At 52.0% G+C, this 23,302-nt stretch overlaps 4 protein-coding genes across 4 annotated transcripts; 1 reads left to right on the top strand and 3 right to left on the bottom strand.

Moving 5' to 3' along the window:
- Positions 1–1,510: 1,510 nt before the first annotated feature.
- Positions 1,511–4,063, bottom strand: SMAC4_12791 (uncharacterized protein). The gene is made up of 10 exons (XM_024655266.2): positions 3,751–4,063; positions 3,581–3,695; positions 3,363–3,524; positions 3,173–3,258; positions 2,934–3,115; positions 2,719–2,877; positions 2,566–2,659; positions 2,432–2,501; positions 2,335–2,348; positions 1,511–2,262 (listed from the first exon to the last, which is right to left on the bottom strand). Exons 1-10 carry the CDS (start codon positions 3,759–3,761, stop codon positions 2,151–2,153), a joined length of 1,005 nt encoding a protein of 334 aa, XP_024511170.2. The 5' UTR covers positions 3,762–4,063; the 3' UTR covers positions 1,511–2,150.
- A 6,514-nt stretch (positions 4,064–10,577) lies between these two features.
- Positions 10,578–15,259, bottom strand: SMAC4_01743 (uncharacterized protein). The gene is made up of 3 exons (XM_003348673.2): positions 13,349–15,259; positions 12,077–13,292; positions 10,578–11,957 (listed from the first exon to the last, which is right to left on the bottom strand). The coding sequence occupies exons 1-3, from the start codon at positions 14,952–14,954 to the stop codon at positions 10,808–10,810; spliced, it is 3,972 nt and encodes a 1,323-aa protein (XP_003348721.1). The 5' UTR covers positions 14,955–15,259; the 3' UTR covers positions 10,578–10,807.
- A 696-nt stretch (positions 15,260–15,955) lies between these two features.
- Positions 15,956–18,073, bottom strand: SMAC4_01742 (uncharacterized protein). Its single transcript, XM_024655265.2, has 3 exons — positions 17,381–18,073; positions 16,715–17,312; positions 15,956–16,643 (listed from the first exon to the last, which is right to left on the bottom strand). The coding sequence occupies exons 1-3, from the start codon at positions 17,420–17,422 to the stop codon at positions 16,303–16,305; spliced, it is 981 nt and encodes a 326-aa protein (XP_024511169.1). The 5' UTR covers positions 17,423–18,073; the 3' UTR covers positions 15,956–16,302.
- A 1,781-nt stretch (positions 18,074–19,854) lies between these two features.
- Positions 19,855–23,226, top strand: SMAC4_01741 (uncharacterized protein; the record flags this gene model as incomplete). Its single annotated transcript, XM_066089640.1, has 1 exon — positions 19,855–23,226. The coding sequence occupies one exon, from the start codon at positions 19,855–19,857 to the stop codon at positions 23,224–23,226; it is 3,372 nt and encodes a 1,123-aa protein (XP_065946403.1).
- Positions 23,227–23,302: the final 76 nt, after the last annotated feature.

The following is a 23,302-nucleotide window of genomic DNA, read 5'->3' as shown; positions in this document are numbered from 1 at the left end:
CGGAGATGGGTGAAAGAGGGACGGGTCGGGCGGATGCAACGAGGAGGACAGTCGGTCGCTGAGGTGGAAAGTGTCGAGGTTACAGCGGGGGGGGGGGGGGGGGGGTTGAGCTGATAGCTTCCTGTAACAGACCTAATCGTCCAGTAAGAAAGAGATCTCAAGTTCGAGGTAGCTTTGTCGTTGATTGGTTGCCACAGAAATAAACTGGACCCTGTTAGACCGACCCCGAAGCTACAGCGCCGAGACTGTTGCGGCTCGGTTCCTGGTTGGTGATGGAGCTAACGACGATGCTACTGTACCGCGAAGGTAGGGGTCACGCGGGTTAGGGTTAGCTTCTCGTAGAGTGTCTACTACCTGAACATGCAAATGTCAAGGTGGGAACATGATCGATGTAAGGCCTGTCTGTCGGTGTAATGGAAACCATCAAAATGAGGTGGTGCACCTTTTTGTGAGACTGCACAGAATGAGGCTGTCGATTGGATTGCCCTTGCCGTTGGTGTTGTGTTCTTAACAGCTGCCCTGCTTCCCTGCATCCGTCTTCGGGCTTCCGATGTGATGCACGGGCACTTCCTCACGACAGGAACCTCCATCCCGCAAGCAGATCCCAGACCGAACCTCTGCTTTTGCTGATGGGGAACTTGCAAACCTGATACCTATTCTGTCCACTCGTGAGAATCAAAGTTCTACCACATTGCAACCTTCGACATGTCGAGTCACGTCGGCGACTTCAATTCAGGGTATTGCAAGGGTCGAAGCTCTTCCGAGATGCCGGTCCCGCCAGTGGACTCCAATGGCCCCGTCACTTCACCTTTAGCGCTTGGCGATAACACACTGGCTCACTGGATTGTTGACAACCCGGCATCGATTATTGCCCACGCAGTCGAGGATTGTCATCCATATCCATGGGTGTCCCAGGTTATTGCAAGTGCCGATGGCTTCCAGTCATGATGGTGTCCTGTCCGGAACCAGCTCAATGTGGATGCCGCTCGGTAGTACTTTGCCAGTTTTGATGACGAGCGGGAGGCTGTTGGTGATGACGACGCCAATGAGGGTTCAGAATGGGATTGCTAGTCTAGGTATGGAGCATTCGCTGCGGGCAGAACATTCATAACGGGGAAAGAGCTGAGGGTACACTGAGCTTCTTTCCATGATTCTCTCTGCACTGCAGCGGGGCTGTCCACGGCTGGTAATTTTTTCGGCATCAACCTCAACGACGTTATCCCAGCCGCTCGCTTGTAGTGACTCGTTCGGGCAATTGATCTCAGTTTCCGGGTCAGGCTCTTATGCTACCGACGGCCGGAATATCTCGTTGGAACACTGGGACAAAGTGGAAAACATCGATGGGAACTGAAGCGTAAACCGGCTGAATTGGCCTTCCCTCGTCGGCTCCCGTCATTTGAAACCATGGAAACAAGGTAGCTCAATCTCGCCACGTCCCGATCACGAAACCTAAATGTTAACACGCGTAATTTGTAGATTTCAGACTGTCGTGGTCGGACACGGAAGGAATCGATGATCAGTCCAACCTTCCAGCTCTCTAATTCGGTAATTGCCACAGGGCTCCTCCTTCGTTTCCATACCCGAGTCTGGCTACCGAACTGGACAATTCACCGGAGGAAGGAACGATAGGCAGACTTTTCGCCCGCTAGATTGTTCTCTTGCAGCCACGGCAACAGCCCCTAAGCACTTCGCCATTCCATCGGTCGACTCAGTTCCGCGCCTTGAGGTTTTCTTCTTGGTTCTTCGCTCCAATTTGCTCCGGTCCATTTCAAATTCCAACTCTTGTCCATGACAGCGAGTGTATCCCAATCCATGGACTCGATCGTCCTTGCCTCTGAGTTCTCGGGCATGATCTCTTTGTTTGTCGAGGAAGGCCGCCCATCAAGCTCTGATCCGCATCATCTCTACCCATCTTTTCGGCACCGAGTCGTGTTTGTACTTTTGCACTTGGCGTCAATCCCAGATGGCTTTGGATATGACATCGTTGCTGTTGTCCATCGACATTCAATAGCCCCGGAGGTGATCCTTGCATTTCGAAGCTCGGCTAAGCAGAGATGGGATGCATGTCTCGGACCCTCTGATCAGGAGTTGATGACAGACTTCAAAGTGATCAAGACTGGAGACTCAAGGTGCCCTTCTCGAGAGCAGCTTCAATGCCGTGCCCGCTTCCTTGCATCGCCATGCTTCCTGTCCTTTGGCGGGACATAAGCGGTGTAGCTCGGTTGCCGGCTACCACCTGGCTTGCGACCTATACAGACATATCTGCAAGAAAGAGTCAGTACTCCCACTTTCGGTCAACCTTAAATCATCGGTTGAATTAGGGCGTCCACTTACACCGGGAAGTAGGCCTTTTGCAATAGTCATAGCTACAATCAGCACCTTTTCATTGACCCTTTGAACCCCCGCTGAGAGCGGGACTCGGTTTACATACCTTGAAAGCTGGATTATCAGCTTCACTCCGAGCTTGCGCTACCAGGAGCTGAACATCGGTTTGTGACATCCTTTGGAAAATTGGTAAGTGAATGAGCTGTGACCATCTACATAATACTTCGGATGTATGCTTACCCTAGAACCTGTGTGAAAGGATAGGCACAAAGAGAAGATAGCATTCGATGGACGATGGTCCGGCTTGCTTCTCCGATGGTGTGGTCTCGCGGGTCTACAAATGCGTTAGACAGGGCACTATACCAACCAACGCCGAGCAATTTTCGAACTCACCATTCGACCATCCGCACAGGGGCAGTGTCACAAGTCTTGTTTCCACCTCGACAAACCCAACCTCAGTCAACATTTGTTGCAATCGGAGAGGCGCTCTAGGATCCTTATATGGCTGGACACTCTGCATATAACTCTGGGACCACACCTGCAGAGCATGATCTTGAGCCTTGGGTCAGAACTGCTCAAAAAGCGCGTCGTTGGACAAGTCGACTCACTCGGTGTCAATGTCCCATTATCCGATTGGGCGTTGAGGTATATCTCGACCATTTGACACCAGCCTCCAGGGCGCAAGATCCTGAATACATCGGTCAGGTAATTGATCCATCGATTGGCATGGATACCGCCTGCCATGAGCCGACTGTGTACCAGGTCGAAGTGGTTCGAGGGGAATGTTGAGCTGCTGGCGTGTCAGTTTCATGGCTGTCGGACATCTCAGGCTCTCGGGCTGTCTCACGGACTGTTCAAGTCGTCGATCTGCAATTCCAGGTTGGCGGGCAAGTCCTCCGGCATTGGATACGGATAAATATCGAGTCCGATCACCTATATCTTCAAAAGTCAGCGCTGCGTCAAGACAACATTTAGGCCTTTAAAAAGGACCCTAGCTTTAAAAGCCACCACAACTTATGGACCTGGGCTCAACGAACCTCGCATTCCGGATATTGTTCTGCAACATCAATGGCCCACGATGCAGAGCCAGAGCCACAGTCCAGGATCCTCCGGGGTTGTGGGATAGGTGGGAAGATCAGTCTTCTCTCAAACATCAGGTCGAACAGCCCATGTATGTACTGAAGGTACTCAATTTCGTCCTAAACCACTCATCGTTAGGTTGAAGCAATGACAGGCGGATCGGCAACTCTCTCACATCGTCAACAGGGGAGAAATATACGCCATGTTCCACGGCATATCGTTGGTATTCCCTGTTGTGGTGCAATATGACATCGCGGTATGTTTCGTCGACAGGAACTGTTTGGAAGTCACTGTATCTCGGTCAGTGACTATAAGTGGGCGCTCAGTGTGGGAGGGGAGAAATACCCTTCATCCATTGTGCAGCGATCGGAAAAAAAGACCACGAATATGGGAAGAAACCACGGGTGGAGAGATCGGAAATATGGGAAGAAAGAGCAAAGAGAGGAAGAAGGAAGATGCAAGGTGCGAAACACATGGCCGAGCTTATGCAGAGACGGTCGCTAGCGAAATGGATTCCAAACCTTAGGGCTCACCATGATAGCTGTGTCTCGCGCTTTGGTGGGCTCCCCAAAGGTGGACAAATTCCCTTTCATGGACCCTCACCTAAAGCCTTGCTCAGCGAACCGGCTCCTGGGAAAGCGGCTGTACAACCGCTTCTTGCGTGCGGCAAACATACGGCACATTTTAAATTGGGAGAAGTTTGCTTTGTGGATCCTGACTCGGGCCACATTGCTCACATTGGCCGACCCGAGGCTCTTGCACCCCACGATGTTGCTGTCGATCGTGTACGTTTTACTGATACATCGTTTCCATGGGTTGTGGGAGAACAGATCCTCTACGGGCCCGGCCGCTCGCTCACTTGGCAAAATACCAGGGAAGCTGGTAGGAGGTCCGTCTACACATCCTGGTAGCAGTTACAAAATGCTCCGAGCAATCTCAAGCATGAGACCAGGCCTATCTCGGTCCCGAAAGCCATGTCTATGACGGGCAGACAGACTGCCGCAATCTATCGAGGCTCAGACCCAAATTTGACGGCCACCATCATGATTCCATGGGGCTAGAGCCACCGTCCCTTTCTGCCCGAGGCCTTCTTACGAAAAGCCCTCGGCTGGCCGTGAACCATCCCTGGTTCATGAGACTTACCTACAGGCTACCGCTAGCTTCGGCTGAAGAGTAATTGTTATCGCCCTGATTGGAGAGAACACGCCCAGGTCGACGTGTTCTTGGTTAACCATGCACCTCGGAGACTAGGATGTCCTGATTCCCAAAGTCGCAGGTGTACTTTGTGCAGCTCCTACAAGGGATGCAGTGTGTTTCGTACCCTGGTTCAGTGTACAGGCTCCTCATTGCGGGTGGTACACGTTGGCGAGTCTCTACCTGGCCTGGACGCTGGCAGGCTGGATTGGGCATCTACCAGGAAGCACGGGAAAGCGATGGGGCTTCTGAAATATGGCGTTTGCAAGGCCCACGATACTGCTCTGCCATATTTTATAAGCTCGCTCGCTTGCTGACCTGTCAGACCGGGCTTGACAATCGGATACTCCTTCGATCTCTCTGTCCAAGGACGGGCCCCGCCCCCTCATGATGTACAGACATCAATCAAGTCGTTTCTGTCTCAGATGTGCCGCCTTGTCTTCGCATGAGAGCAAAATGATGATACGTGAACCAACCCCAGGGACACGGATTTAGAATTCCTAAAACGTAGGAACCCGCCGTCCTGCCGGAAAAGTTCCGCTCACTGTCACCTTTGTCACAAGTCACAAGACATTCTAGTACTCCAAAAACGTGTCAATTTTCTTCGCACTTTCAAAGCGAAAACACGAAGGAAGCTTCGCCAAAACATTGCTCAAGTCACTGCTAGACCCCGCTTCCAACATCGGCAATTCTTACTGTATGGTACAAGCCTCAGAATCCACCGAGGATTTCAGCTGTCTCTCCACCGATGTTGAAAGACCAGGATCCTAGACTATGATGGTATCCGGCAGACAGGCCCGTCGAGTCGAACAGAGAAAGTTTTGAGAAAGCCAACGTGGTCCAGGTGCCAGTCATTGGCCTACTTGGTGGACTGCTCCAGGCGAGGAACTCGCTCGTATAGGGCCGGAGAGCATGTCATTGGGGGCCATGACGGTGTACATGCGCACCTAGAAGACTCATCACTCTGTGGATGAGTTTATCCGTAAGCTTGCTGTCCTCGTTGGACGGAAGACAAAAAAAGGATTCGAAAAATGGGCGAATTAGCTCTTACCTTTTGAGACAAAAAATCACCAATATGGTGGCCACCGAGCTACGCAAGTGGATCGTTAACGACAAGTTGACTTGGCCAACCGGCCTGATTAGCCCATGGAAATACAGCTCACGGTGCAATGGACTATCGGTATTAGCTTTCGACCACAAATCGAGCTTCATCTCCTGTGGTACGAGCAATAATCCGCCTGCCAAAGGAGCAAGGGGGCAGAGCCATGACATTCTTCACAGGCAAGAATGTGACTCCGAGGATCAAGGATACGCCCTATCGGAAGTACTAGAAATTTCATACTCCGGTGCTGCTACCTTCATCCTTATTCCCAGAGGCAGGTCCTATCCAGTTTTTCTGCTTACGTTGCACCGCCCGGGAAAAAGGGGGGATGGCCCCATGAGTCTGGCTGCAGAAGCCACATTCTCTATGCTTGGGCTGTTGGGATGCCCTTCTGGGATGACAAAACCCAGAAATGCGGCTCATGACCCAGGGCTTTGGCATTTCATTCCGCCGTTCCACAGTACCCGAGACACGGACCGGGATGTTTCATGAGATTTTAGGGGCGGGACTCAAGCGGACACCGCTTGACAGGACCCCACTGGCCACTGCAAAGGAGAACTCTGGTTTGTCACAGAAAGGAAACTGGAGGCCTGGAAGGGTCGATGGAACCGAAGTTCTGTAAGGGATTTGGGACTTTTACAGAACTATATCAAGCCAACTTGGTGGTCGACTTCTGTCCACTCAAAATCCTGCTGGAAGATACTCGACCATCTGGGAAGTGCTTGGGGTTGTCCGCGCAGAAGGCCCTGCACGTCAAGCACCGGCATGGGTCCCACAGATTACCAGCAGACAGGAAAGACCCCAAAGTAAACAAGCCCCTTGTCCCGAGCTGACAACCGATCACCAGATATGATTGGCTGATGAGGCGGAGGGGGCGGGGGAGGTCCCGCCAGCAGGGTTCAAGTTTACGTGCTCAACGGGATTGTCGCGATTTGACCGGGGCTCCATGGTTCAACCGCTTCCTCGGGACAGCAAGCACACACACCCATCGTGATGTCGGTGTCCACCAATTGCCCTCACCGAACCACCGAACCACCAACTTCTCGCAGACCATTCTTCCTCCACTCTTCTGGCCATCCCACACGCATTTCCGGTCGTTCGCCAACCACTCGGGGACCATGAACATCATCACTACCAAGTTACATCCAAGACTTCGCTTCCGGCTTTAACCTGCGTCATTTCATTTAGCGGTCAATTACATATCAGCCGGCGGAGAGTCGACTGAAGCTATCCTATCGCCTCTCTCCAAAATCGAGTTAACACCACCCAACCACAGCGCTGGGCGAGCTGGTTCAGAGACAGTGTCTTATGAACCGCGCTCCTCCATGTTGCTCAACGTTGAGAGTCATAGAAGTCCTGTGTCACAGTAGTGGGACGACTGCTGAAGCGGTGTTATGGATTTGAGCGACTTGCCGGACTGAATACGGTGACTGCCGAATAATCCCCGATGTCTCGATAACGGAGAGAGCTCCGACTTTCAACTCGCCCATACCCTGTCCCTGATGTCTGAGAAATGCAGATGGAGAACGCTTCAAGCAACGCTGCGAGCGCCAATCGCCTTCAAACCCCTCCATTTCGAAAGGCCAGATCAATCCTGCGCGATCTGCCAACCCATCAACTGGCGCCTCTCCTTCATTGCTCTCCAGGTTTGAGAAGTCTGCTATCAATACCAATTGATCTAGTACGACTTACCATGGCATGGGAGCCATGTCTACGATATCGATACATAAATTCTTCTTGGTTCGGTTCGGTATCATCGGGTCGTGTGCCAGGTCTAGTATCATATCTTTTCGAAGGAGAAAAAATGTCATGGATGACTCAACAAATTCGTTGTCTCCTACCGAGGGGCTGGTAGCGATGCCCGCTGAAAGCAGCTACAACCTTGCGAGACGAAAAGACGGAAGACAGGTCATAAAGTACACACAGTATACTTGGCTGCCAACCAGGTACTTCGATGTGCAACTCGAATACCTTCTGAAGCTCTGAGTTGGACCGAGCATAGAAGACCTACGACCATGCTTTGTTGCGGATCTATCATCTGGCGGTCCATTGAAGTTGCTGCTTCATATCCAGCTTTTCTCGCTTTGAGTTTCGATAACAATTCGAGATAATCAGTCACCGCCTGCACCGCCCAATACCTGCCCTTTTTGGGTGTATAAAGTCGCTGTCTGGTTCCCTAGGATGTCAAGGTTCTGCTGGCGAACCACGCTCAGCAAACACACAATAACGCTTCTATATATCCCTCATGGAAGTGGACACCCATCTGAATTGTCTTTGGATTATTTTGTTATGGCATTCCGGTCACCTGTGACCCAGGACCATCTGCTTCTCCTCGTCCACTTTGGAAACATGAAGAGAGTGTTGCGTGGATCTGCACAAAAACTCCTTTCATCATGCTGCCGCGCGTTCTGCCAACTCATCCCAAGATCTCGATCCTGCCACCTCCCGAACTGTTTGTCTGTTGATGCTGGTGAGTGTGGGATATCGGTCGACCCACCCCTTCATGATCACATAGCAAACCCTACATCACTAGCTTTGCCAGATCTTCAAAGCCAAGAATCGCGGCTCCTCGCTTCCCTGGCTTCTTGGACACTTCGTACGTTTCTCGTTGGCATCGATATCTCGACACAGTCATTATACATAGCCGGTATCAAGGCCATGTTACCTCCAAGTCATATATATACTAATGAAGCAAGATGCGGCATAGTGTGTTTTGCACTCCGGATCGATTTGCTTCAGCACAAATACTCTGTTCTTACCTGCCTTCACACCACTCCACTTGTGTTTCCTGTCCCCTTCCCCTTTACTCACTGTCTGTGCGAGCATTGGGATGACCGCATCAGAAACATCACCTGGACAAGTTCGAACTTGTTTCCGAAATGGCTCTCAACTAGTCCTTGGCGATCTCTACCCACACTGGCGGCAGGCCATGTTATACCCAGTTGTGTAAGCGATGATGCAGTAATGGTCCCTTTTCGAAGAATAAGGAGCGATAGGCCTGTTCAGAGCACGATGAAAAAGCAAACGACTGTGCTCACACAATCACTAACCTTGGTTTGAAACTGAACGTTTCGTGCTCCGACTTCAATCATGATGGACGTTGTCTTACAGCGGTCTCTGTCTCTAGCGTCCTGCACAGCTAGCTCACTTTCAGAATCGGTAACCCCAGTGCTACGCCATGGACGTCTGTAAAGATGACACTAAACTGTAACTGCTCTAGCAGCTAACGTGGATGAGTCTAGGGGAATTTTCAGTGCCAACGCGGTAAAGGTCCCTTGCTGGCCCCACGGATATTAGCCTGGGACGATCTGCCGGAGATGAAATCAAATGAAACATGGAGTTCACTTTCACCACCACGACTGCCGTTCGACAGCGGACAAATACCGAGGCTTTGGACAAACGGTGAGGGATTCGGCGGGGATGCTCCATATATCGCGGAATTCTCTCCGGGTCCAAGTCATGCACTTTGTGTTGACGGGATGACTGTAGCGGCTATCGACCCTCTTATGTCCGAAATTCTATTTCAGCTCAAAGAGGAGTATAGTAGCTTCGGAAGTGGAAGAACAAACATCAGAAACATGGAGTGAGGTAAGAGTTTGATGCAGATGGCTCACCAGGAGAGGCAAAACTAACTGTGGGTGATGGGGGCAGGGTACCCAGTCCTCTGAGCTTTTTTCAGGTGCCAATTGCTTCTTTTCTGCTAACTTAACAAGCGACTTCTCAATTGGTTTCAGGTCACAACCCAAAAGAGGTAACACTCTCTTATTTGGACTAGGGAACAGGACCTTGACATGCTAATGGAGTGTCACAAGCATGCATCACAGTCCGACGGGCGGGTGTGATAGCATGGCAGCAAGAAGCTCGATCACATAACTTTCCTTTCTTGATATGTAGGTGATTCTCGATACGGCGTGCAAAGTATATGCTAATACCATCCACAGCCACCGGATTAGCCGCGATCTCGTTGCTTTTGCCAGACAACTATCCATACCTCTGCGGGTGGATATGATTTACACTGACCGGTGAGCACAAGAGGAAGCCTTGAAGCGCATACAGAAGGAAGGTATCTTAGGTAGAGAAAAAAAGAAGAAAAAAGTGCAGCTGTAGAATACCACATCCTGTCGGAGGAAATGAGGAATGTTACACCGGAAAAAAAGGAGAGGAAGGTGCCAATCTCCAAGACGGGAACGAAGAAGAAAAAAAGAAGGGTTGACAAGCCTCACAAAGTAGGCGAGCTTACACCTTCCTCACCGCCTGCTCAGAGGTACCTACCTAACTTACCTAGCAGGTCAGCACAGCACCTTGAGGTTCTGTAGACGGGAGATCTTATAAAAAGATAAGACCCTACTACATTTATAATGATAATGGGGTTCTTCAATGTCTGATTATGGATGTCATAAGCAGCAGGTTGGATATCACTACTGGTAGTAGTTCACAGCACGGTCGTGACAGGGGGGTAAGTACAACCAACAACAACCAATGCTGCACGAAAGGTCAGTGTTCGGAAATCAGAAAATTTAGTCAGAGGTACCCTACTTCTCGCTGGCTAGCACTGCACCTGACCTCTAAATGGCAAGCGAGGGGTTAGCTGAGGAGGCATTCTAGGTGAATGGGCGGGTCAGTAGCACACTCCGGAGCAAGGCGGGAGTGACATTCACCAACTGACTTGGAAAACCAAACTTGTCTGGTACTCGTCGTAGATGGGGCCAGAGGCACTTCAAGCCTTGACGAGTAGGACCTTCCTACGCTAGACCCCCTCCACATACTCCCGCTGCGGTAGGTAGCATTTGCAACCAGCCCCCTATATCTTGAGTGTACTTAGGTGGAGGTATGGAAGTAATTGGATGATTCGACAGCGAGGATCATGTAAAGACGACTCGTCACTCGAATCGTTCGTTGCTGGGAAAAACAATACCTTACAATGACGTGACGAACGTTTGTATCTCATATTTCAAGCCACGCTTCTAGTATCAAGATTAAACTTTTCCCCCCCTAACGCCTAGACAAAGGTGCCTTAGGTACCTACAAACAAGATCACCACCAACCAAACTTCTCATATTCCTCCTCCTCCTCCTCCATGATTGTCCTTAATCCAGCATATCCAGATTATAGTTGGCCGATTCCTCCCATGACCGCCAAATCGTCGTCGTTGGAAGAAGAAAACCCAAAGCTTGACTGGGCCTGTAAAAGATCATCCATCTCATACGAGTTTTCCTTAAACATCATCATCATATCTTGCCCCCCTCCTCCAACTGCTGCCACTCCTCCTGTTACTCCCAACAGACCCATATCAGTGTTGGTGGGCATGCTTGTACTCATGGTCGTGCTGGGCATGTCGAGGTTCATGCCCATGCCCATACCCATGCCCATGTTGGTGCAAGAATCAGCCATACTCGTTCCGAGTCCCATCATGTTCAAACTTGAGGATGACCAGTCCGTTAGATTCGCCATGTCCATGGTACCCATGTTGCTCATAGAGCTGCTGATACCCCCCATATTCAAACCCAGATCCATGCTGAAATCCATGCCCATTCTCAGATCAGGACTGGCAGTAGTTCCAGTACTAAACCCGGCAGCTGTAGTCGGCGACGGCACCACCGAAGTATCAACCGACGAAGATTGTATCAGTCCCATACCCATACCACTACCACCCATCCCGGAGAAGTCCTGTGCGGACCCCAGAGAAGCCGAAGCCGAACCCAATGCCGAAGTCAGCCCCAGCCTCTCCCTCATCATCGTCTTGAACATCTCTAGTAGCACCGCATCATCCGCCGACGTGGTATTCATCTTCTGGATCTCCCTGGCCTTGACGCGAATAGCTTCGTCACTCGGGAACATCCCCCTTATCCCTCCGCCGCCTCCTCCTCCTCCGCCACCATCACTATTACCCATCACACGACTCGTAACAAACTCCACCAACCCCTTCTCCAACTCCCTGGAGCAGAATACCACAGCAGGTCTCTGCCACCTGGTCTTGAATCCCCTCGCATATTTATTAGCCGTCTGTCTCTCCGCGACAAACATACGTTTGGCTTCTTTCATTTTGATAGGGATGTCCGCTTCCACCGTCGTGACTTGGGCGCTGGGGTTGGGGAACAAGTAAGGTGGCTCAAACCCTGAACCGCCTTGAGCGGCGCTCCATTGGGTACATTCGGGCAAGCCCGGCAGAGAGGCGTCGGTGAGGATGCCGACGTCGCGCTTGAAGCGGCGGAGCCACTCGGCGTTGTCGGCGGCGGTTTGGTTCCAGGGGTCGTCACTGGATGGAGGGGAAGAGAAAAGATTAGTTGCGGACGGAGGGAAACGTGAGGGGTGGATGGGGCAGACGGGGGAAAGGAGGGAAGAGACATGAAGGTGGGGGAGGTAAGAGTGACTCACTCCTGATACAAGATCCAACGTGCTTGGCGTTGGAGTTCCTCATCACTGGGGATATGACAGTCTGGGGAACTTGGTGACGTGACTGATGCCACATATGCGCCCAGCTCGCGAGCCAGCCTGCGGTAGCAGTTGGCGTCGTTGAAGAAGTATGGGCCGATCTTGACGGCGCTATTGGGTTTGCCTATGTGTCCGTCTACGCCTGCCGTGGTGTCAAAGGTTGGAGTACCTATGCTTCCAAGGGAAGTATTGCGAGGGCCACCAAAGCAGCTGCTGTTCATCCATGTTTTCATGTCCATCAACGGGGTGCAGCGGTTCTGGGACACTGATGAGAGCGTCAACGGCTCGCATGTGGCCAAAGCTACGGCGCTGGCTTCTGGAGACACATGTCGTTGCTTGAAAGCTGTGAGCCAGTCACTGTTGTCGGCGGCTGTTTGGTTCCAACTGTCGTCACACTCGTAGATAATGAGACGGGCCTTGTTTTGTAGGTCAATGTCAGTAGGCTCTAGGCCCATCGAGCGTTGCATGTGCAAGAACTCGGCCAGCTCCCTCTCCAGTCGGCTGTAGTTGTGGATGGTCGAATCGATCTTGGACGGATCTGTGGAGCGCCTTGCCTCGTCCCCGACATCTTCAGATCGTGGCAAGACAGCTCGCTGCCGGAATTCGGCGAGCCAGCTTGCAGACCCGTAAATGAGACGCAGCAGGAAGTTGGCGACATGTTCAGAGGGATGGCTAGACGACTCCTCCATGCGACCGATGATGTTGCAGGCCTCATACTGCAACTCACCATCCATAGCGGTTAAGCCGAGTAGCCGACGAGCCTTCACATACTCGTGAAGCTCGCGCTCCATCGGGTCATCCTCAAAGATGTTGCTCTTGCCGTTGATACAAAGGACTGATTGGCGGCTCTCGTTTGCCGATCGGATAGGTGCCATTCTTGCCTGCATGGCCAATGGCTCGGAAGAAAGAAGCAAGTCTCGTAGCCAAGATGGGATGGCAGAGATGCTTTGGTCCGTCTGGACGTCGGCTGCATAGATGATTCTGCATGCCTCGACCTGGAGTTCTTCATCCGTAGGTGCCCTACCCTTGACGTCGCGTTCATTGGCGAGATAACACATCAGTTCGTTCTTAATTAACTCATACGCGTTACGGGCTGTCTCGGTAGGTCCTTGGGTAGCTGTGTATGGGCATGGTGAGTTTCTATCGTCGTGAATCAGGTCTGGGACCTTGTCAGCAATTTTTTCTTAGCACATGTTGAAGGAGCGGGAATCATACATGGCGGGATGGCGTTCTCTACCATCTCGAGAACTGGAGTGTCAAAACCCCAGTCACCCTTCCAATCGGCCATTGTCTGACCAGCTTTGAAGTGGCCCGCCAAGTGGTCGACGCGGATGCTCCAAGTGTCCATGACGATGCCGCAGAAACCACATCGGGACCGGATCTCGGGCGTAGTTGCTTTCCACTGCTCCATGGACCAGTTCACAAACCTTACGTCGTGGACCAACTTCAAATGCTGACGGAGATGGTCCTTGCGGTAGAAAGTCCGCTCTTCTTGAGTTTTCTCCTGGCAGATAGAGTAGTTGTGACTCTCGATATGGGCTTCATCCGGGTTCGCCTCTCCGCAAAAGACACAAGACACTAGGCCATTGCCAGGGTTGGAAGCTCGAGGGCCTTCAGGGGCGCATACCCATCTTTCGAGAGACAGGTGTAGGGATTTTTCATGTCTTTGCCAGTCGTGCTTGGTTCTGAACGTCTCTGTACAGAAAGTACACTGGAAAGTCTTGAGAGGCGCAGAGAGGGAATTTCTCTTTTTCCCCGACGGCACTGGTGCTGCCTTTCTCCTTCTCCGCCTACGGCCACGGTTCATAGACGACCCGTAAGAGCCAAGGGAGTCATGAGTTCCGTACGAGTATGCGGAGGCAAATGACAAGCCACTGGAGATGGACGTGTTGAAGCTGCTAGCCGAGGAGGCGGCACACAATGATCTGCTGGAGCCATCATCGGTGAAGTTGTTGCAGTTGCTGTGTGGACTACCCGATGAAAGGGTAGTTGCCGAGGCAGTGACGGCACGGGCAATGGCAGTCACCGAGGCGGGTTCGTGTTCTGGGGGAGAGACCTGCCAACGCTGGAGCGGGTTCATGAGCTCCAGTTGGGGGCGTCTCTGTGGGATGTCCATATTGTTGGACAAGCTCCGTACGCCGGGTGAGATGGACCGCGGGGCGCCCATAGTTTTGCCTCTTCTGCGACGAGCATTGGCGAGCCAGCCTGTAATTTGTGTCTTGTTCAAGCCCGTCTGCTTTTGTAGCATTTCCTTCTCTTCATCGTTGGGGTATGGGTGTTTGTGGTGGGTGGAAAGCCAGCTCTTGAGGATCTTGATGGACTCGCGCGAGAACCGACCATTGACCTTGGTAGCGGGTGTAACAGCAGCAGCAGTGGAAGGCTGTTCTTGCTCTTCGATAGAGGTGGTCGATCCTGGGCTCCGAGGAAGTGTTGGCTGATCAGACAGTCCAAAGTTACAGACGCGGCTCAAGGCAACACAGCTTGTGCAATATCCCTTGTAGCTACCCTCATGGATGCGCTTGCACTGATAGCCATTGGTCTGACAGTGAGTGCAAGGGGAGGGAGGCATATCAAACGAGTCTTCGAAGGCCACGATGGGATCCCCAGATTGCGAGACGAGGCTGGGAATGGCATCTGTTGTTTTTCCTATGCCAAGTGGGTTGCTGTGTTCGTAGTGCTGTAGGGCCCAGCCGGCGAAGTCATCATCATCGACATTCTCCAAAGCCAGATCCAGGTCGTTGGGATGGCGGGCACCTGGCATGGCCGCTGGATCGATGCCGTCCCAGTTGATGAATGCTTCCATTTCGTCTATGGTCGGCATGGTGCAGGTGTCAAAGACCTCAAAGGGCGCAGCTGACGAGTACTAGTAAGGTCTGTCTCTGGGACAATGGGATAGCTGGCTGATGCTGGCTGGGTGGTGGAGGAGGAGGAGTATGTGTTGTACTTCAAAGGGCGTAGTCTGAAAGCGAAGTGGTGATGATGATGTGGTACAGTCCACCGGCTCGGACTCTTTCTTGACGGGTTGGTTATAAAGATGGAGTGAGGAGTCAAGTTGACCACATTTAAACCATGTGCCCAATGTATAATGTCTTCCAACACAAGTCAAGTGGAAGATGACATTTCAACAGAACACAGGAGAAGAGGATGAGTAGAGAGGAAGAGAAGACGAAAGATGAAAAATCAATTGACTCGACTTATCCAGGCCGACTATGCTATCAGGGGTATCGTAGCCTCCGCACTTGATATTCCGAGCGGGCGACTTACCTTTCCAATCGTATCCAGGATGGCGATGGTTGGTCACACAAGCACTGGATGGTCTTCAATAGCGAGAACATGGTGTTGCTCAAAGAGGATGTCCAGTCATCCGAAAAGGTGGGGAGCGCGCCTTTCGATTGACATGCTGCACCATAACTTGACAAGGGCCCACTTTGCCAAGCATCCTGCAAGTCAGCCCAGCCCTTCCCCGCAATCGGACCCTTCCACTCTCTTTTCATCCAAATGTTGTTCAAATCACGACATCCTCAGCCATTTCAAGACAAAGGAACAAGGCAGCCGTAAGGTGGATGGCTTATTTTACGCTCATCAGACGAGTCTGGAGAGAACCTGAAGTCTTATGAACAACCCTGGGACTCTTATTTATACCGCGCCCTAAGGGTTGCCCGCCAAATACTTTCGAGCTCACAGATAAACTCTGTTAGCCATTGGCGCTAGCCTTCTGTATTTCATGTAACGTTTGCTAACAGAGACAGGGTTACCAGTAACTCGCAAACGACCGGAATCGGAAGTGTCGATCACATTGGCATCGACTTGCTCCTGCCACTTTCCGTTGCAATGCAAATTTCATCTCACGCTTTTCTAGGCAGCCACCTTTCAAAATGGAAGGAACAGTTGTTACGCTAACACCCAGTCACATTTCGTCCGCAACTTCCACGGAATGCTCTTTTCGCATTGAGAAAACACCATGGCGGATTGGCGATAACACGACCTTATTCCTCACCAAATTTCCGGACACGATAACCTGTACAATCCCTGAACGCCACGATCCTTCAACACCCGGAAGTCATCCAATATGCTATACAGCCAAATCATACCCATTCCGCTGCGCCGAATACCCGACAAGCTACCACTGGCTACCTATCCGGTTCCTCCTCAAAACGCGTGCTTTCGAATCAACCACTCTGCCAAAGGGCAGCATGAACATCGACGTTGAGGTTCTTGTTCCCAAGCTTGTCTATCGATACCGGACCAGGTTTCAGGTAACAGTTTCCAGTAGCGCCGCCCGCCGCGGCAGTCGACCTGTTTGTCCATGCTGGAATGAAAGAAACGGCCTCGCAGTTCCATTTCGGATCCTTCCTGTCGGTTTTTGGAACCACGTACCTGGTCCACGCCGCGCAGGCATCCATACATCCCTCAAAGTCCCCCGTAAATATGGAGATCGAGTCGTTCGTCTTGGATGTGTCCCGGGCATAATCGCTCGAGCAGTAGATCCTGTACCTGAGTTGACCCAGTGCTAATCGTTCACTCATGTCAGCTACAGTTTCAAGAGCTTTCAGACCAAAACATGCGGAAGAGATGACATACGTTTAAGCGACGTGTAAACCGTCCCATTCACCTTGTCTTGCCGACTGCCACAGCCGCTATCGATTTCGACCCCTGATAATGAAGTGGCACTGCCGATACCACCCGTGGACGTCGGTGTTGCCGTAGTCGATATTTCAGGCGACCATGAAGTCGATGACATGGCCGCGTTGGCCAAAGTATACGCTGCCAACTTGGTGACAGCATCATTTGCCCTACTCGCTTCGATTCCCGTTCCGGCAGCGAGGCCAATTACCGCAGCGGACAACAGTGCGATGATACACGACAGAACAAAGGTCAACAGGCTGCAACCGCATATCATCCTCCCTTTCCCACCACTCTTTGGCGTTGTGTGAGCATCTGCCACATGTGCCTGCGATCCAACCGTCGAGCCCGCTATCGTGGTTGCGCCGCCATAGCCTGACGATGGTGGAGGAGGCGAGTATGGCCATGGTCCAAGTTTCGGTATTGGCGGTGAGTCTTGATAAACCTCCGGATACTGATGGTGTTGTTGTTGTTGGGCATAATAATCATGAGTATGCGGCGGAGCAACTTCGGGGAAGTTCTGAGGGGCCGGTTCGAGCCCGTCATCGTATCGATGCTTGGTAAGATGAACAGGTTAGCCATCAAAGAGTCACATATGCCGAGGTGAGTACCCTGTGATCTTACCGACGCCATGACGGTGTAGCCGGAGCGAGGCCACGACCTCATTCGTATCTCCTACCGAGCTTTGAAGATGTCTAGAGAAGAAGGCAAATGTCTACCAAAAGGACGGTTTCATTCAGGGAAGGCTGAGATAAAGGAGACACACAAGAATCGCGCCCGAGAGCCACCGACTAGAATGACAAGGAGGTGTATGGCATAGAGTACCCAAGGTTATGCGCGATTGGGGCAGAAAGCGAGACTGGGCTGAAGAGGGTGCCGTCCAGCACCGTTTCGGACACCAGGGTGAGGTTCATGTGCCACAGCTGGGCTATAAAAGTCGTCTGCATCAATCCAGTTTCAGCTGCTAGGCGAGGAGGGTTGCATCTCGGGCATCGATACTTTGCCATGGGAACACAAGCCTTTGAAAAGCAAGATCAATTTTGCCGCTCTGGCAATGACGATTGGAGGCTGTCATAACATGGTCTCCCAGTGCAATGGTAAGCTTCTCAAACTGATGGTGAAATCATCAACCTCTTTATGTATATTTGGCGACCGAATCTCGTTTGTGACAACCGCCTTTCTCGAAGTTCATGAAAGGAAGGTCCTCCTGAAGTGTACGCCACACGGAGGCACAGTCAGAGAAAACAGCTTCTCGCCCTCAACAGTGTTCATTTTAGACGACATCTTCCAAAACCGTTTCCGCCATGCCACATGCAATCTTGGATGATATCAAAATCTCAGTTAGTGGAACAAACACACCCCCCACTTACGCGGCTCTTTAGAAGGTCAATATTTCTAGCCGCCGGCATCTTTTTATTAAATCGTCGTGGTCCGCAAATAAGGCTCGAGCTCTTGACCTGACTGTCGAGCGGGACCAGGGGAAATAAGACAAAACGGCGGCACAACGGCATTGAACGGTCAAAGCTGGACAAGGGGATCGTCGCGCCCTACGCTCACAATGGGTTTTGTTTGTGGGGGGGTCCCCTGTCCAAAGTAATCTCCCATGTTGATGTCCCTGATGTCGAGCATGGAAAGCGCATAACCAACAGTGCACACGAGATCAACACGTGGATGATATTCCATCGTATCATAAATCTCTTTTTCCAAGATTGCCGATGACGATGATGGAAAAAAGATGATCGTGACCCTGGAGGGAGCATGGAGTTGCGAATACAAAATCAACAACACAGAATTGGTACAGGTAATGCTGGATACGCTTAGTGATACCAAGCCTGCCAAGATATCACCACTGTTCAGCACAGCGTTGCCCTACCGAATTCTGGGTGTTCCTGGGAGATGAACAAAACCAAACAGAGTGCCTCCGCTACTTGGATGACAGGGGTAAAATATCACTAAAATGGTGATGGCAAACTTCCCTATATCCCTATCCGAGAGTTCGCCTAGCACCATGGAACCCAAAAACAGGAACGAATCGATAAACGACAACCGCGGAACATGCCGGCTCGAGAGAACGACTTCACATGAAGATTGTTTACACGAGGCACCGGGAATATCTTCAGCCTCTCTCAAAAGCGGGCAACAAGCTGAGCCGAACCCCGGAATATCCTCATGTCGCAATTATACCCAACATCATCAGCAAAAATTCGTCAACGAGATCATTTCCTCGATTACTGATTCGTGCTATTAACACTATACGATCTGCACAAGCCGGCACTGGTTAATCAAGGCCCCGGGGGCTAAGTCTAGTCGCTATTTCCTAGGGGGCTTCCTAGGGGACCCTAGGGGGTGACGATGTAACCCAATCAACTGCCATTTGTGCAGTAACTTTGTGGACGTTTAATTGCTTCCTTTCGTTCGTCACTTTTTCTACATACCTGGGCTCACTGGGTTCTATGGAACCACCCTGCGTGACAACAAAGACTTTCACTCATCTCACCTCACCTCTTAAACTTTAACACGTCCAGTCCCTCCCGCGACCCGACCCGACGGGTCTTTCCACGCTGTGTCTTCTCGAGGATTTTGACAAGACCGGACCTCCTCCTTCTTCTTGAAAAGTAGTCTTACAGACTCTTCATGAGGATTTGGAGTTAAGGAACAGGAACAGGCAAGCCCCCAAAAGCCGTTCGGTGACTTTTGAGACGTGTTTTTGTTTGTTTGCTTATCTTACCCCCTCCACACGTTCGGTCCACGCCGAGAAACACACTCAACTTTCACATGCGAATCTAAGTAAGGGAGGATACGACGAATCTTCGGGACTCCCGTCGATACCTCGACGTCCAATACCCCTTACCCGGCGGTATCACGAGATCAACCTGCGAGCACCACTGCTGTACACTCCTTACAGCCCACATTGCACAGCATCCATTTAGCTTAATAAAGGGGGCCTTCACTACCTACCTACCAGTTTCGCCCGCGCCAGTCACCCTCACATTCACCACCAACTATTCAGCAACTATCCACCATACGGGAAGACGCCACAGCCACACACGCGCATACCAAAAAAAAATATATATATATATAAAATTCAAAGACTCGCAATGCCAACCTACCTCTGCCACGGCTTCCGCTGGCAGCGCCGCTCCATCCGCGTCTACACCGTCGTGCAAGACCTCGACGACGTCTCGCCCGAGTGGCTAATCCGACCCACCAGCTCGCGCTGTCTCCTACAGAGTTTTTACAACTTGTTTGAGTTTTTGCCTTATTGCTCCCCGCAAGGTGGTGAGAGTTGGGAGGATAGCGAGGAGAGTGACGAGGACGAGGGTGAGGACGGAGCAAGTGATGAGGAGCAGGATGGGAAGGGGAAGTTGATAGGGGGTAGTAGTTGTGGTGAGGATGGTGAGGAAAAAAGGGATGAGAGGAGTCAGTGGCCCGAAAGGGTGGAAAGTCTCGGTATACTTGGTGGCGGTTCGGGAGGGAAAGTAAGGGGAAAGGGCAATGGGAAAAGCGTCGAAGGAAGGCACAAGGGTGACGATGCCAGTTCAGCCATCACCGCCATCCATGTGAGAGGCAGCAGTAGCAGCAGTAACGAGCCAACAAGTCGTACTGCCAGCCGCAGTCCTAGCCTGAAACTCCCGTTGCAGGGCTCACGAACCTCGTCATCAAAGACTCGCCAAACCTCTACCACCGCAACCACCCTTACTACTACCACCACTATTCCATTCGCCCCGGTATCGAGGAGCCCAAGCACCTTGGGGGTTTCTTCTTCTTTCGATGGTGGACGAAAGAGCAAGAAAACGAGTCGAAGCAGGAGTTCCTCCCACAGTCCCAACCGCAAGAAAGATGAACTGAGCGCCCAACGCTGGTCAGCAGTCAAAGTCATCGAAGAATACGACCCCAACAACCTCGACGAAGTCTCGCGGCCTTACGCCTACATATCCGATCACGTCGTGCGCGTCGACGGGGCGGTCGATATCCTTGCGGAAGTGAGGCGGTATGAAGAGCGGATGCAGCAGGAACAGAAGCAGGGGCAAGGGCAGAAGCAGAAGCAGAAGCGTGGGGAGAATGGAGAGGAGGGGGAAAAGGGAGGACATGGACGCGATTATTCCATTATTAATAACAAGAAGAATCGTGATAGCGCCGGGAGCGGAGGTACAGCAGCCGGTCGTTCTAATGACGAGGAGTTTCATGATGCTCTTGAGCATCCTGAGGAGGAGAAGGAACAGACTTGGATTGAGCAGCTGAGAGATGAACTTCAGCGCGGGGAGGAACTGCAATGGTATGTGGTCGTCAACGGGGACGAGGAGCGGAATTACTCCAATGACTCGGACGAAGAAGACGACGGCGTTTCGGACGAGGATGAAAATGAAGATGAGGACTACACTGAGGAGGAAATTTCGTCCAGAAGCAACTACAACTACAACTATGGAACCTCCTACGGAACCGAAGACCATCTCACGGCCTACTCGGAACTCTCAAACCACCATTCATCTCTCGCTGCACACCCACCAACCATAAGCCGACCCTCCGTCTCCCACTCCGGATCCAGGACTTCTTCCCGCGCCCGCGGCGGACAATCGAAATCCAGAAGCCAAAGCCGAAGTCATTCGCGAAGTCAAACTCGCGGCGGACAGCACCGTAGCCGCAGCCGACAGAGACACAGCAAGAAGTCACGCAGACCAAAACCGACCAAAGAACAACGTCAACATCATGCGCAGTATACCCTTCAGCAAGAACTTTTCGAGAGGAATGACTTGCGGGCATCAGCCTCTTCATCATCCGTTCCATCTTCAGGCAGCCTAATAGCAAACTCAACCTCAACCCCAACATCAACAATTCTAACATCAACAACAACTCCAACTCCTACGTCGATGGCTACGAACACAACCACAAGAAGAACAGCAACAATGACCACAGCCAGGGGATCACCACCGCCGCCGACGGCCATGCGAAATACGAAAGCGATCATTAAGGAAGGAGCGGCAAGACGGGTGATGAGCGAGGGAGGAATACGCCATTACAGACATGGAGACAGAGAAGGACCTAGGAGTCCTGAGATACCGATTATTATGGTTACGCCTACTAGGATGACGTTTTCTAGTTCTACTCCTTCGATTGGGACGGCTGGAGCTGGAGCTGGGACTGAGACTGCTTCTACTGGGATTGCTAGGACGGCTGGAGCTGGTGCTGGACGTGTTGGGGTAGCTGAAGCTGGAGCTGGAGCTGGTGTTAGTGCTGGGCTAGTTGGTGCTGGAACTGGTGCTGGTACTCGAACTGGGATAGCTGGTGGGACAATTGCGAGTGGGATAGCTGGAGCTGGGATAGTTGGTGCCGGGGTAACTGGTGGGAAGCGAGTGGTCGAGCGAGTGGTTGAGCAACACCAGCAACAGAGAGAGCAGCAGCAGCAGCAGCAGCAGCAGCAGCAGCAGCAGTCGCCGCCGCAGTATCAACAGCATCAACAACAACACCAGCAACACCAGCAACACCAGCAGCAGCAGCAGTCGCCGCCGCAGTATCAACAGCATCAACAACAACACCAGCAACACCAGCAACAACAGCAACAACAGCATCATGAGCATCAACTTCATCAACAGCAGAGAGAATACCCAACGCAGACGAAAAGTAGTAGCAATGCCAGCGGTCCATATCCCGGCGGTCCATATCCCAGCGGAACTGGCCTCGGAAGTGGAAGTGGTCCGGTTAGCGGAAGTGCCATGGGAATAATAACCTCCACCGCAGCAGCAGCAGCAACAAGTAGTTTCAGTCTCGACACCACCCCCAGCAATACCGCTCCTGCTCCTGCTCCTGCTCCTTCTGCTCCATCTTCTTCTGCAGCTCACAAGCACCCTCCCAGATCTTACAATCCCACCAACAACAACACGGCCGACAAACACGGACACGGACACAGTGGCATCAAAAGACTTTCTCTCACAAGAGGACGCACTTCCTCTTGGTCCTCTTGTCTTAGCATTAATCTCGGCCACCACTCAACCAGCGGCAGCGGAGGAGATAAGGACAAAGACAGCCATGAGATAGTCCACCCAGCGCCACGTCCCTCCCCTTCCCCTCCCATCGCTCTCCACCCCAATGATTCCTACGAACCCGTCTCTACCCTCCCTCCCCGACCGGCACCGCCGCCGCCGGCATCAGCTGCGCAACGACCTGGTCGACCATTGGCTCCTCCACCGCCACTCGGGTTAGCTGAATCAAATAACAACAGAGTGCCTACCGCGCCGTCGTCACCGGTTGCTATTAAGATTAGTGCTATACCGACGGCGGCGGATGCACTTGAGAGGTTTGAGGCAGCAGAGGAGGAGGAGGCGGCAGCGGCAATACCGCCGGTTGTGGGGCAGTATTCGAGTAAGACAATGCCGACGCGGAAGGGGAATGCTGGGTATGGAAGTCGGAGTCGGAGTAGTGGGAGTTTGAGGAGGTTGTTTCAGAGGACGAGTGGGAAGGAAGGGTGGATTTAGGTGTGCGATGCCTGGGTTTGTTTGGACTACTTGAAGGGGGTAATGCATGGAGGGAAAAGTTAATGTTGAAGAGTAA

The sequence above is a fragment of the Sordaria macrospora genome, chromosome 3, assembly GCF_033870435.1.
Source record: "Sordaria macrospora chromosome 3, complete sequence".
Classification (NCBI taxonomy): Eukaryota; Fungi; Ascomycota; class Sordariomycetes; order Sordariales; family Sordariaceae; genus Sordaria; species Sordaria macrospora.
The sequence above is the reverse complement of the archived record's forward strand: the minus strand, read 5'-3'. Positions and strand labels throughout refer to the sequence as shown.

Bases quoted from the DNA above. Each gene is read 5' to 3' on its own strand.
- SMAC4_12791 (XM_024655266.2), bottom strand. The intron at 3,259-3,362 runs GTTCGTTGAGCC...TTGAAGATATAG, and splicing joins AACAATATCCGGAATGCGAG to GTGATCGGACTCGATATTTA. The intron at 2,660-2,718 runs GTGAGTTCGAAA...ACGCATTTGTAG, and splicing joins CCTGTGCGGATGGTCGAATG to ACCCGCGAGACCACACCATC.
- SMAC4_01743 (XM_003348673.2), bottom strand. From the start codon at position 14,954: ATGCCGACCATAGACGAAATGGAAGCATTCATCAACTGGGACGGCATC. The intron at 13,293-13,348 runs GTATGATTCCCG...ACAAGGTCCCAG, and splicing joins AGAGAACGCCATCCCGCCAT to ACCTGATTCACGACGATAGA. The intron at 11,958-12,076 runs GTGAGTCACTCT...CCCTCCATCCAG, and splicing joins CGTTGGATCTTGTATCAGGA to TGACGACCCCTGGAACCAAA.
- SMAC4_01742 (XM_024655265.2), bottom strand. From the start codon at position 17,422: ATGAGGTCGTGGCCTCGCTCCGGCTACACCGTCATGGCGTCG. The intron at 17,313-17,380 runs GTAAGATCACAG...CATCTTACCAAG, and splicing joins GCTACACCGTCATGGCGTCG to CATCGATACGATGACGGGCT. The intron at 16,644-16,714 runs GTATGTCATCTC...GTGAACGATTAG, and splicing joins GGTTTACACGTCGCTTAAAC to CACTGGGTCAACTCAGGTAC.